At 46.7% G+C, this 12,839-nt stretch overlaps 1 protein-coding gene across 1 annotated transcript; it reads left to right on the plus strand.

The window, feature by feature from the left end:
* The first annotated feature begins 1,481 nt into the window (after positions 1–1,481).
* On the plus strand, positions 1,482–6,018 carry LOC117348560 (probable ATP-dependent RNA helicase DDX41). The gene has a single exon (XM_033920826.1). The coding sequence runs from the start codon at positions 1,548–1,550 to the stop codon at positions 3,414–3,416; it is 1,869 nt and encodes a 622-aa protein (XP_033776717.1). The 5' UTR covers positions 1,482–1,547; the 3' UTR covers positions 3,417–6,018.
* Positions 6,019–12,839: the final 6,821 nt, after the last annotated feature.

Below are 12,839 nucleotides of genomic sequence, written 5' to 3' on the forward strand. Positions count from 1 at the left end.
CACATATTCGCAATTTTTTGGGTAGGGGGAAAAAAGAAAAAAAAAACAAAACCCATAGTTTAGCCTTCCCCCCAGCATCCCCAGCTCACCTGGTGGTCGAGCAGGCTTTCGGGGCAGGAGCAATCTTCCTACACTCCTGCCCTGTGCAGATCGCCAATAGGAAATGCCTGCCGTGAGCTCCCGTCGTAGTCTCGAGAGACTATGGGAACTCACAGCAGCCATTTCCTATTGGCTATCTGCAAGGGGCAGGAGCGTAGGAAGATTGCTCCTGCCCCGAAAGCCTGCTAGACCACCAGGTGAGCTCGGGATGCCGGGGGGAAGGCAGGAGTGAGGCGGGGGTGGGCCAGAGCCGGACCAGAAGATATTTGTGGTATTTCATCATTCGCAGTCCGGCTCTGCCCCTATCCCCTGTGAATCCAGAGGGAGAAGTGTAACCAAATTTGAAAAGGCAAGTCGAAAAAAAATAGGTTTTCAAACTTTTCCGAAATGCCAAAAAATCAGAGGTCAGATGGATAGAATCTGGAACAGAGTTCCATAGTAAAGGTCCGGCTACTTGGAACATACATGATTGATTTGCAACTCTGGTGTCAGAATGAAGAGTGGGAACAGCCAAAATAGCTCTGTCTTGTGATCTCAAAGAATGAGAAGGCACATAAGGCTGCAGCAGAGAAGCAATCACATTGGGCAATAGATCCTGGACAGATTTGAATGCCATGGTTAGAAGCTTAAATTGTATTCTCCAAACTCCTCTCTAGGGAGCTCCAGATTCTGCGCAGTGTCCATATCTCTTTATCAGTGATCGATAAGAACAAAATTGGTTAGCTTAGAAGGCAAATTGATGATATTTTAGTGCAGAGGGCAGCTCGGGACCTATATTTCCAACGTTATAAATTACATAGGTGGAGTGGCAAGGTGGGAAGAAGATTAGCAGCAAATCTGGTCCAACCCCCAAGGAAAAAACAGGTGGTTCTATCAATAAAAGATCTGAGGGGCCACACTTACACCAAAGAGCGATATTCTGCACCAATTTGTCCAATATTACCAGGAGCTTTATAGTGATATACTTTTTGATGACAAGGCTAAAACCACCTTTTTAAAGGATATATTGCTGCCTAAGCTTTAGGAGGTTCAAATTGCACACCTTAATGCCCCAATATCGCAAGCAGAGGTACTCTTGGGGATTAAAAGTAACAAAACCACCTGGATTTGATGGCTTTGGCCCAGAGTACTACAAAATTTTGTCAGAACTAGTCCCGTGTCTGCTATGTGCAGCTTTTAGTGGCTTAGCAGCGGAACAGGGACTGGGGAAATATCACACAAAAAAAAAAAAAAAAAGGATGACTCCGCCCACTCCCCCGCATCGGCGTCACACCTGCACGTGACCAGCTTTCCGGACTCCGCCTCTAGCACGCTTCCGGAAGTGGCGGGACGTTGAGATTGGTTACACGCCGTGCGTGCCGTCGAGCGACCTTAGCGTTACTTAGCAGCGACACCGCAGAACGGAAGCAGCGAACTGTTGCTGGAACCGGAAGCGGAGCGCTTGCACGATGGAGCCCGAGCGCAAGAGGCCACGATTACAGGACCCGCAGCCCGAGAAGGAGGAAAAGAAAGACATGGAGGAGGAGCAGGAGGAAGAGGAAGATTATGTCCCCTATGTCCCTGTCCAGCAGCGCAAGGAGCAGATGCTGCAGAAGCTGTTACAGATGCGTAGGAAGGGGATAGCAGAAGATGACCAGAAGGACAGCGGCAGTGACCAGCGACCAGATGAAGATGACATTCCCCTGGGACCCCGATCCAATGTCAGTCTCTTAGACCAGCATCAGCACCTAAAAGAGAAGGCAGAAGCTCGAAAGGAGTCTGCCAAAGAGAAGCAATTAAAGGAAGAGGAGAAAATATTGGAAAGTGTAGCCGAAGGCCGAGCTTTAATGTCTGTAAAGGAAATGGCAAAAGGCATTACTTATGATGAGCCCATTAAAACCAGCTGGAAGCCACCTCGACACATTCTGCACATGTCTGAGGCCCGGCACGATCGTGTACGAAGAAAATATCACATCCTAGTGGAAGGAGAAGGGATTCCTGCCCCCATCAAATGCTTTAAAGAGATGAAATTCCCTGCAGCTGTTTTGCGTGGCCTGAAGAAGAAAGGCATCCTGCAGCCAACCCCCATCCAGATTCAGGGCATTCCAGTTATCTTGTCTGGCAGGGATATGATTGGCATTGCGTTCACTGGCTCTGGGAAGACTTTGGTGTTCACCCTTCCAGTTATCATGTTTTGTTTGGAGCAGGAGAAGAGGTTACCATTCACCAAGAGAGAAGGGCCCTATGGCTTGATCATTTGCCCTTCACGGGAACTAGCCCGTCAAACACATGGAATAATGGAATATTACTGCAGACTCCTGCAGGAGGACGGCCTGCCCCAGCTGCGCTGTGCCCTCTGTATTGGAGGCATGTCTGTCAGGGAGCAAATGGAAACTATTAAACATGGCGTTCATATGATGGTGGCAACACCAGGTCGGCTCATGGACTTACTGCAGAAGAAAATGGTGAGCCTGGACATTTGTCGCTACCTGGCACTAGATGAGGCTGATCGTATGATTGATATGGGCTTCGAGGAGGACATTCGAACCATTTTCTCTTACTTTAAGGGTCAACGGCAAACGCTGCTCTTCAGTGCCACCATGCCCAAGAAAATCCAGAATTTTGCAAAGAGTGCTCTGGTAAAGCCCATTACCATCAATGTGGGGCGTGCTGGTGCCGCCAGCCTGGATGTTATACAGGAAGTAGAGTATGTTAAAGAGGAAGCGAAGATGGTTTATCTCCTGGAATGTCTCCAGAAGACACCGCCACCGGTGCTGATCTTCGCAGAGAAGAAGGCAGATGTGGATGCGATTCATGAATATCTTTTACTGAAAGGCGTGGAAGCTGTAGCTATCCATGGAGGGAAGGACCAAGAAGAAAGAACCAAAGCCATTGAGGCATTCAGGGAAGGAAAGAAAGATGTTCTGGTCGCTACTGACGTGGCCTCCAAAGGCCTGGATTTCCCTGCCATTCAACATGTAATCAACTATGACATGCCAGAGGAGATTGAAAATTATGTTCACAGGATTGGCCGTACAGGGCGCTCTGGCAACACTGGCATTGCGACCACATTCATCAACAAGGCTTGTGATGAATCTGTGCTGATGGATTTGAAGGCCTTGTTACTGGAGGCTAGGCAGAAACTTCCTCCTGTCCTACAGGTACTCAACAATGGCGATGAATCCATGCTGGACATTGGAGGAGAGAGGGGCTGTGCTTTCTGTGGGGGTTTGGGACATCGCATCACAGACTGTCCGAAGCTGGAAGCAATGCAAACTAAACAAGTCAGTAACATTGGACGCAAAGACTACCTGGCACACAGCTCCATGGACTTCTAACGTAAGGGCCCTGGGTGTCTGTTCTTGGATAGGAGCCGGTATGTAGCCCTCTTCTCTTCCTAGCTGACTTTGGAGTGTCCACCGATGTCCATGACTACTTTTAGAAGCAATGACTTTCTGTTCCTTCCGATGCAGGGGTGACAGAAGGCACATTTCTGGCATAGGGAATGGGGCTGGATCGATGCTTTTCAACGTAGAGAACTTAAAAGGACAAAAGAACCTAATAAAAATATCAAAAGCAAAAAAAAATGGATGAAATGACCCAGACTCTCCAGGAATTTGAAGAATGGATCATAGTACATGAATAAGAGATAACTGAAATTCTAAATCATTGTAAACAAATTAATATGTCAATAGAGGGAATACTTCTTAAAGTTGAAGATTAAGAAAATAGAGCATGATGAAACAACTTGAGATTCCTTGGAATTCCTGAATCAGAAGAACTTAAAGACCGGTCGGCATTTTTACGGTCTCTATGTTGTAAGTTTCTGCAAACAGAAAACCCAGAAGCTGAATTGCCAATTAGACTTTGAGAGGATACATCGGGCTCTGGGGCCATGTAAACCAGAGAGACCAAGGGATATAATAGTGTGTTTTTAAAGATACCCACAGAAAGAATGTGTGCTACAAGCGGCATGAAAAGTTGGTCATCTGATGTGGAATAATATCAAAGTGGAATTCTTTGCAGATATTTCATCAGCGACTTTGAAACGCTGGCGAGACTGCCGGAAAGTAACTAGATGCCTACAACAAAATAACATCTGCTATAAATGGCATTATCCATTTGGGATTTCTTTTATGCTTGAAGGCAAACAGCATAAAGTTACATCAGCCTTAGAGCCTCAACAGCTACTTATCCAGGCTAAGTTATGGCCCATTGAGGGTGAGAAGCAGCAAAAAGACTCTTTACAATCTATACCTGCAGGACTGTCACCACAGAGATGGCAGAGTGGACCAAAAGATTACAAAGACAGCCAGGATAAATATGTTTAGCTTAATACTAAGGACAATATTCATAAGATTTAAGGAGAAAAAAAAGGAGTACAAATGGGGTAGATAATTAACAAAGCATTGAAGTAACCGAGTCAGGGTCAATCTCCTCCAACCCTGACATCTAGAAGTGGATCTGACCTCTGGGGATTCCCCCGATTGGAGGCCGGATCTGGGTCTAGAGGTAGGGTACGAGTAGGAATTGATTGGGTTGGGATGGGATGGGGGTTAGAGATTATATGGGTGGGAGGATGTGTGCAGGTTGAGGTATGGTTGGTGGGAAATTTGTATGGGTTTGATGACCAATTGGGAAATACCTGTTATGCAGTGCATTTATAATAATTTCATGTTCTACATATGGTTGAACAAGTATTTATGTCCTTAAATGTTCGGGGACTAAACACTCAGCGTCCTTCTAGCAAAGGTATCAAAGGAGTCAAGATCTTTGGTCAATCTTTGACCTTCAAGTTCCCTCAACTTTGGAACAATCTTCCACTCTTTCTAAGAAGCTCTGTCTCCTTTCCCTTTTTTCGTAAGTCTTTGAAAACTATCCTGTTCACTAAGCATTTTGGTAACTAATTCTCTTTGATATCTCCTTCTCTATAGTTCTTATTGCCTAAACTAACTATTGTAAACCAAGATGAGCTTTCCTCGATTGAAGTCTTGGTATACAAAGCCAAGCATTAGATTAGATTAGTGAAAAAGACAACTTTATTTTCAGGAGGCTGGTAAAGTTAAGATGGCAATAGGCTTCTTACAAGAAACTCATTTATTACCAACTCATGAGTTTTTTTCATCATGTTCATTATAAAGAAATTTACTTTGCATCTAACAAATTGAAATCTAAAACTAATGGAGTTGCCATTATATTTGCCAACCATGTATCTGTTGATGTTAAAGAGGTGGTTCAGGATAAAGAGGGCCGATTTCTGCTTTTAAAAATATTTATGGAGGGTCAATTATATACATTGTTAAATATTTATGCTCCTAATGCAATGCAATGTAAGAGATGTATTGGCACAACATGCAGAAGGTAAAATCATACCAGGAGGTAATTTTAATCTTACCCCCAAATGTAAAGTTGGATATTTCCAACACTGGAATGAATTATGGTAAACTTGAGCGACGCCAATTACATTTATTTATAGAGTCATGGGATTTTATCGACCTGTGGAGATATCAACACTTGACAGACCGATTATACTTTTTATTCTGAAGTTCACTCTACATATTCAAGAATCAATCTCTGGCTGGTGGGAAAAGATCTAATGGAGGCTATTAGCGCTTCTTCCATAGAAACTAGAACAGGGGTGCCCACACTTTTTGGGCTTGCAAGCTACTTTTAAAATGACCAAGTCAAAATGATCTACCTGTTGGCAGAGGCTAGTTTCCCTCTGCAGCTCTACTGTCACTGTACCGTCTCTGTGGACTCCTCCTGGGGTGCAGTTCTTGTTTCTAATTTAATGTTTGTATTTGCATTTTTATATTTGCACTTTTTGGTGTCAATGTTGTTCCTGTTATCTTGTTGAACCCTTCCTAATAAAAATGATTTAAAAAAAACAAACACAATAAAAATACTAAACATATACTCCTTCTTTTCCTACGGTGCGCTAGCCGATTTAGCGTGCGCTAACTGCTAATGCGCCCATTATATCCTATGGACGCATTAGCATTTAGCACACGCTAAATCGGCTAGCGCGCCTTAGTATAAGACCCCCCATATTTATTTATTATATATACTGTGTGCAGCTCTTCTGTCCTCCAGACCTTGTTCCATTCCCCAACCAACATCTCTCTCTGTCCCTCCAAGAGTCCAGCTTTTCTTTCTCTCCTTCACCCCTATTGGCAACATGTCTCCCTCTCTCTCCCTCCTCTGTTATAATTGTGCATCTCTCTGTTCTTCCTCAGGGTCTTTCCCCCTCTGTCTACACCTTCCATAGTCCAACATCAGCACCCCTCTCTTCTGCATCTCCTTTGTTTCAGGCTTCTCCTTCTCTCTATCTTCCTTCTGCTAACATTTTGAGTCCTCCTACCTTTGGTTCAGGTCTTTATCTCTCTCACTCTGTCTTCCCCCTTCCTAGGGTTTGGCATCTCTCTTTCCTTGGCTCAGGGTGTTTCCCCTCTCTAACCCCTCTAGTAGGTTCTGCCCTGTCTTCCCCCTCCCTTTTGGTTCAAGGCTGCTTTCTCCCTCCCCTCCTTTTGTCTCCCCCACACATGATCCAGCGTCTCTAAAGCAACCCCCATCCTACCGGGCCCTCGCGATGGGCACAGCCTTACCTCCTCTGTTTCCCGCACAAAGTGACTGTCAGAACCTCAGACCTCTTGATTGCAACTGTCCTCATCTCCGTTCTTCCACAGTTGAAAGTTAATTACGGCAGCCTGCAGAGCAAACATAGCAGGCTGCCATCGGCCTCTGTAACACGTTCTCTCTGCTGCAGTCCTGCATCTCTAACGTCAGGTGGCGGGACCACGGCAGAGGGATCCCGCTGCGGGCTGCTTTGTAGGTGGTGCGGGGAGGCCAGGGGGGCGAGCGGTCCTTCAAGGGTGGGGGACTGAACGCCAAGGCCGGGAGCACCCCCTCAGGGCTTGCACCCAGGGCGGATTTCCCCCCCCTTGATACGCTACTGTGCGAGACGAGACACTTGATGGCAACAGCAAATGAGGGTATCCCAACGTGGTGGAGGTAGAAACGCTCTTAGCTGGACAGTGTCTAGAGTGGCCCAATGAATTGGAGAGACTGAGATGGGGTCAGCTGGGATTTTGGAAAGTTGATTTTGAACCCCAGACTTTGGAGTAACATAATAGTCTGTTAGGTCGCTGCAATAACCCCTTGTTGAGAGGGGGCCTTGATAAGCCAGTCGTCCAGGTATGGAAAAACTTGAAGACCTTGGGCACGGAGGGCTGCAGCCACCATCACCACCTGACATTTTGTGAAGACTGGGAGATAAGGCGAGTCCGAAAGGAAGAACTCTGAATTGTAGATGAAGATTCCCCACCCTGAATAGAAGATATTTGCGAGAGGCTGGATGAATGGGGATATGAGTGCAAGCCTCTTTGAGATCCAAAGCCAATCTCCCTGATCCATCAGGGAATATAAGGTTGGTAAAGATAGCATCCAAAACTTCTCTTTGACTAGAAATTTGTTGAGGGCTCTGAGATCCAGAATGGGTCGCAAATCCCCCGTCTTCTTTGGAACTAGAAAGTAACGGGAATAAAATCCCATGTCCCGTTGGTTCAGAGGAATCTCCTCGACAGCTCGAAGGCGAAGAAGAGCTTGAGCTTCCTGAAGAAGGGGAAGTTGCGAGGAATTGGAAGGCGATCTGGATGCACCTGAAGAAATTGAAGAGAGTATCCCTCTCGCAGGATGGTGAGAACCCAGAGATCTGAGGTGATCATCTCCCACTGGTGATAAAAATGGGAAAGATGACCTCCTATGGGCAGAAGAGAATTTTGATGCAGGGAGGTTGGCATGCTCAGGCTGGGAATGTCAAAAAAACAGCTGGTTCAGTTGCAGCAGGAGTCTGAGTCTTCTGCTATCGTTGTGGAGGTCTTCTAGGCGGAGGCCTGGAGAAAGCAGGTGTCGTTTTTGGGGGATAACGACGCAGTGGTTGCTTGTATGCCCGAGCAGGAGGAGTCTTAGGCTTCGGCCGAATCAAGGAAGCAAAAGAGCTTCCTTGATTCAGAGAGGCACTTTGTAGCAGCTTCAATGGAATCATCAAAAAGTTCATTCCCCTGGCAAGGTAAGTTGGCTCAATGGTCTTGCAGATTGGGATGGGGACTCCATGCTGAGGGGCACCGAGGGACCAATCTGCAGACCAGATATACAGTCAAGGGAGGTATGCTGTCTGCCTGGAGCCAAGATCCGGGATGTCACCACCTGTCTAGATAGACTACTCACGCCCCAGGACCACTTCCCCATGCTTCTTATCCACGTCGGAACGAACGACACAGCCAGGAACACCCCGGAGAATATAGCCATTGACTTTGGAGCCTTGGGTGAGAAGCTGAGGCAGACGGGAGCACAGGTGGTCTTCTCATCGATCCTCCCAGTTAGAGGCAAGGGAAGAGCCAGAGATGAGCGCATCCAGAGGACCAACGAGTGGCTACACGGATGGTGCAGGGAGATGAACTTCGGATTCCTGAACCATGGAGAGGCACTACAGGGACTTCAGGAACCAGACGGACTTCGTCTAACCAGCAGGGGTAAGTACGTCTTCGGACACCGACTAGCCTGTCTGCTTAGAAGGGCTTTAAACTAGGTAAGTTGGGGGAGGGTTCCTGTGCAGTAGGTAACTATCCTGAGGAGGAGAGTCACAGCTCCACTTCTGAGTCTGAGGTAAGTGCTCACTTTGCAAATAATACTAACAATACCAAGTCCGAGGTAAGTACTCACATTACAATTAATTCTGAGTCCGCAATAAATGCTCACATTGCAAACAATTCATTAGGGGGCAAAATAACACAGGGTCCTAACAATCACAAGGCATGGAGAGCTATGTATGTCAATGCACACAGTTTAGGCAATAAAATCCTTGAGCTGGAGACCGAGATAATAAATGCTGACCTAGATGTGGTGGCGATTTCCGAAAGTTGGTTCACGGACTCTCATGGGTGGGATATGGCTATACCGGGTTACAACTTACTTCGTCGAGACAGAGAAGGCAAGTTAGGAGGAGGGGTAGCACTATACACTAGGGAGGACATTAAAATTACAAGAATCACGGAGATCAAGTACTCCGGAGAATCCCTCTGGGTAAACCTAGCCAGAGGCAAAGAAAAGTGTCTGTATCTTGGTGTAATTTATAGACCACCAAGACAGCTGGAAAACAAAGACATAGAATTAATCCATGACATAGAGAATATCACTCTAAGGGGGGACACAGTACTGCTAGGGGACTTCAACATGCCGGATGCAGATTGGAACACGCTCACAGCGACAACCAGCGCCAGTAGAAGGCTATTATCCACAATTAAAGGAGCACAACTCAAACAACTGGTATCAGAGCCCACTAGGGCACAGGGGATATTGGACCTGGTACTCACCAACGGAGAAAGCGTATCAGAGGTCTCGGTAGGCGATAAGTTAGCCTCCAGTGACCACAACATGATATGGTTCAACCTCAAGAAAGATTTCACTAGATCAAGCACGGCAACCAGAGTACTCAACTTTCGAGGCGCTGACTTCAAACGCATGGGAGATTTCGTCCATCACACACTACAAATCCAAGCTGTGGCCAATAATGTGGAGAATATGTGGTCAACCTTGAAATCTACCCTACATGTAGCAACGAACCGATACATCACATCAGCAAGCAAACGGCGAAGAAACAATAGACCCCAATGGTTCACCGCAGAGATTTCAGATCTCTGTAAAGAAAAGAAATCAGCATTCATTTCTTACAAACATTCAGAGACAAGAGAGGCTAAATTGGAATACATGGCCAAAGCTGCAGCGGTGAAAGCGGCAGTCAGAGAGGCCAAGCATCAAGCTGAGGTAAACCTAGCAAGGAACATTAAGAAGGGCGACAAATCCTTCTTCAGGTATATTAGTGACAGAAAAAGAAACACTGATGGGATAGTGCGCCTTAGGAAATCAGATGGGAAATATGTAGAATCAGATTCAGACAAAGCCGAACTACTAAATGAATATTTTTGCTCTGTTTTCACATGTGAGGCACCGGGGTCAGGTCCACAGTCGCAGGTAAAGCAAAGTTCAGAAGATCCGTTTCGGGATTTAGAGTTTACTTCCGGAGACGTCTACGACGAATTATCAAGACTCAAGGTGAACAAAGCAATGGGGCCGGACAATCTACATCCCAGGGTGCTCAGAGAGCTCAGGGACGTCCTAGCGGAGCCGTTATCAATACTCTTCAATATGTCCCTGAGCACGGGAATAGTGCCCTTGGACTGGAAAACAGCTAACGTCGTTCCTCTGCACAAAAAGGGTTGTAGGACAGAGGCTACGAATTACAGACCGGTAAGTCTCACATCGGTAGTGAGTAAACTCATGGAAACACTCATCAAACGCAAATTAGACATGATACTAGACGAGGAGGAACTACGCGATCCCCACCAACATGGATTCACCAAGGGTAGGTCCTGTCAATCCAATCTCATTAGTTTCTTTGACTGGGTAACAAGGAAACTAGATATGGGAGAATCCCTGGACGTCGTGTACTTGGACTTCAGCAAAGCCTTTGATAGCGTCCCCCACCGCAGGCTATTGGGCAAGATGAAATCAATGGGATTAGGTGAAACATTTACAGCATGGGTCCACGATTGGCTGAGTGGAAGAACTCAGAGGGTGGTGGTTAATGGTACCATCTCTAAAACGACGGAAGTGACCAGTGGGGTGCCGCAGGGCTCGGTCTTGGGCCCGATCCTTTTCAACATATTCGTAAGAGACATGACTCAGGGGCTTCAAGGTAAAATAGCATTATTCGCCGATGATGCCAAACTATGTAACATTGTGGGTAACGGCAGTCTGTCCGACAGCATGACGCAAGACCTGGTTTTTATTGGACCTGGCAGCTTAGCTTCAACGCTAACAAATGCAAGGTCATGCACCTGGGCAACAATAATCCGTGCAGAACGTACACATTAAATGGTAAAACCTTAGCAAGGACTACAGCAGAACGGGATTTGGGGGTTATCATCAGTGAAGACATGAAAACGGCCAATCAAGTGGAGAAGGCCTCATCCAGGGCTAGGCAAATGTTGAGTTGTATCCGGAGAAGCTTTGTTAGTCGGAAGCCCGACGTCCTAATGCCCTTGTACAGAACCATGGTGAGGCCTCATCTGGAGTACTGCGTACAATTCTGGAGGCCACATTACCGTAAAGATGTACTGAGAGTCGAGTCGGTACAGCGGATGGCCACCAGGATGGTCTCGGGGCTTAAAGATCTATCATACGAAGAAAGACTGAACGAATTGCAGCTATACTCTCTCGAAGAACGCAGGGAGAGAGGAGACATGATTGAGACGTTTAAGTATGTCACTGGTCGTATCGAGGGAGAAGATGATATTTTCCTTCTTAAAGGACCCTCCGCCACAAGAGGACACCCGCTGAAAATAAAGGGCGGGAAGTTTCATGGCGACACCAGGAAATACTTCTTCACCGAAAGAGTGGTTGACAGCTGGAACAAGCTCCCAGTGCAGGTGATCGAGGCCAGCAGCGTGTCAGATTTTAAGAACAGATGGGATGCTCATGTCGGATCTCTAGGAGGGAAAGGTCATCAGAGAGTGATTAAATAGGGGGGGGGGTGGGTCAGCGGTGTGGGCAGACTCGATGGGCCTCGGCCTTTTTCTGCCGTCACTTTCTATGTTTCTATGTTTCATATCAACAATGCGTAGCCAGGCAAGACGACGCATGGCTACTGCAAAGGCTGAAACTCTAGAAGAAAGCTCAAAAGCATCATATGTGGCTTGCAACATAAAGAGGTGAAGTTGAGACAGAGTTTTGATGATCTGTTTGAAATCTTGAAGAAGACGTGCCTCAAGATCCGGGTAAAAGGTAGGCAACAATTTCGGAAAATGGTTGAAATAATTTGTAAAAATGTAGTTATAATTCAGAATTCTGTTAGCCATCATGGAATTCTGGTATAATCTGTGGCCAAACTTGTCCATGGTACGGCCCTCCCTGCCTGGAGGGACCGCAGCATACAGCTTAGATGAGCTTTCTTTAAGGAAGATTCCACCACCAAAGACTGATGGGATAATTGAGTTCTCTCGAAGCCTTTGCAGGGTACTGTGTGATACCAGGATTCCAGTTTGGATGGAATAGCTGTAATGGAATAAGGAGTTTCCATATTCCTAATGAAAGTCTGCTTCAATACTGGAGTCATAGGAAGCCTCAAGGTCTCATTGGGTGGATGAGGCAACTCCATGTCGGCCAAGTATTCCGGTGTATACTTGGCCCATGTCGAAGACAAACTTGGCAAAGGAAGCAGACTTCGAGGTCGAGGCATCCTCTGGAGAAGGAGTGCAAGACCGAGTCACAACAGAGTAGGATGGAGAAGCCTCTCTAGAATATTGAGACAAAGGCTCAGAGTCCAGGCGCACAGTGATTGAACAAGCTGCACTACCTGCGTGAGGCGGAGTCAGCGGGTGTTTGCGCTTCAAACTCCTCGATGGTGAGGTCCCCGGGGTTCGAGGCACAGAGTGGGACGAGGCAGGAGGGGAAGACTCCCTCAGAGGTGGTCTCGACGGAGAAGTCCTTGACCTTGATGGACTTCGAGGAGAAGCAGACGGTGTATCAGGTTTTCGAGACTTATGCTTAGATTTGGAAGAAGTCTCAGTAGCCTTGGATAAACAAGGCATAGAAGACTCAGTATCCAGAGAAGGCGAAGGTTTCTGTGGCAGAGAGGTCACTTTACGAAGCTTGGAAGCAAGGTGCCTCGAATGCCTCAAGCGATGCTTCGATAGAGGTTGAGG

This window comes from Geotrypetes seraphini, chromosome 1, assembly GCF_902459505.1.
Source record: "Geotrypetes seraphini chromosome 1, aGeoSer1.1, whole genome shotgun sequence".
In the NCBI taxonomy this organism is placed as follows: Eukaryota; Metazoa; Chordata; class Amphibia; order Gymnophiona; family Dermophiidae; genus Geotrypetes; species Geotrypetes seraphini.

Excerpts from the sequence above, each read along its gene's own strand:
- LOC117348560 (XM_033920826.1), top strand. The coding sequence starts at position 1,548 with ATGGAGCCCGAGCGCAAGAGGCCACGATTACAGGACCCGCAGCCCGAG.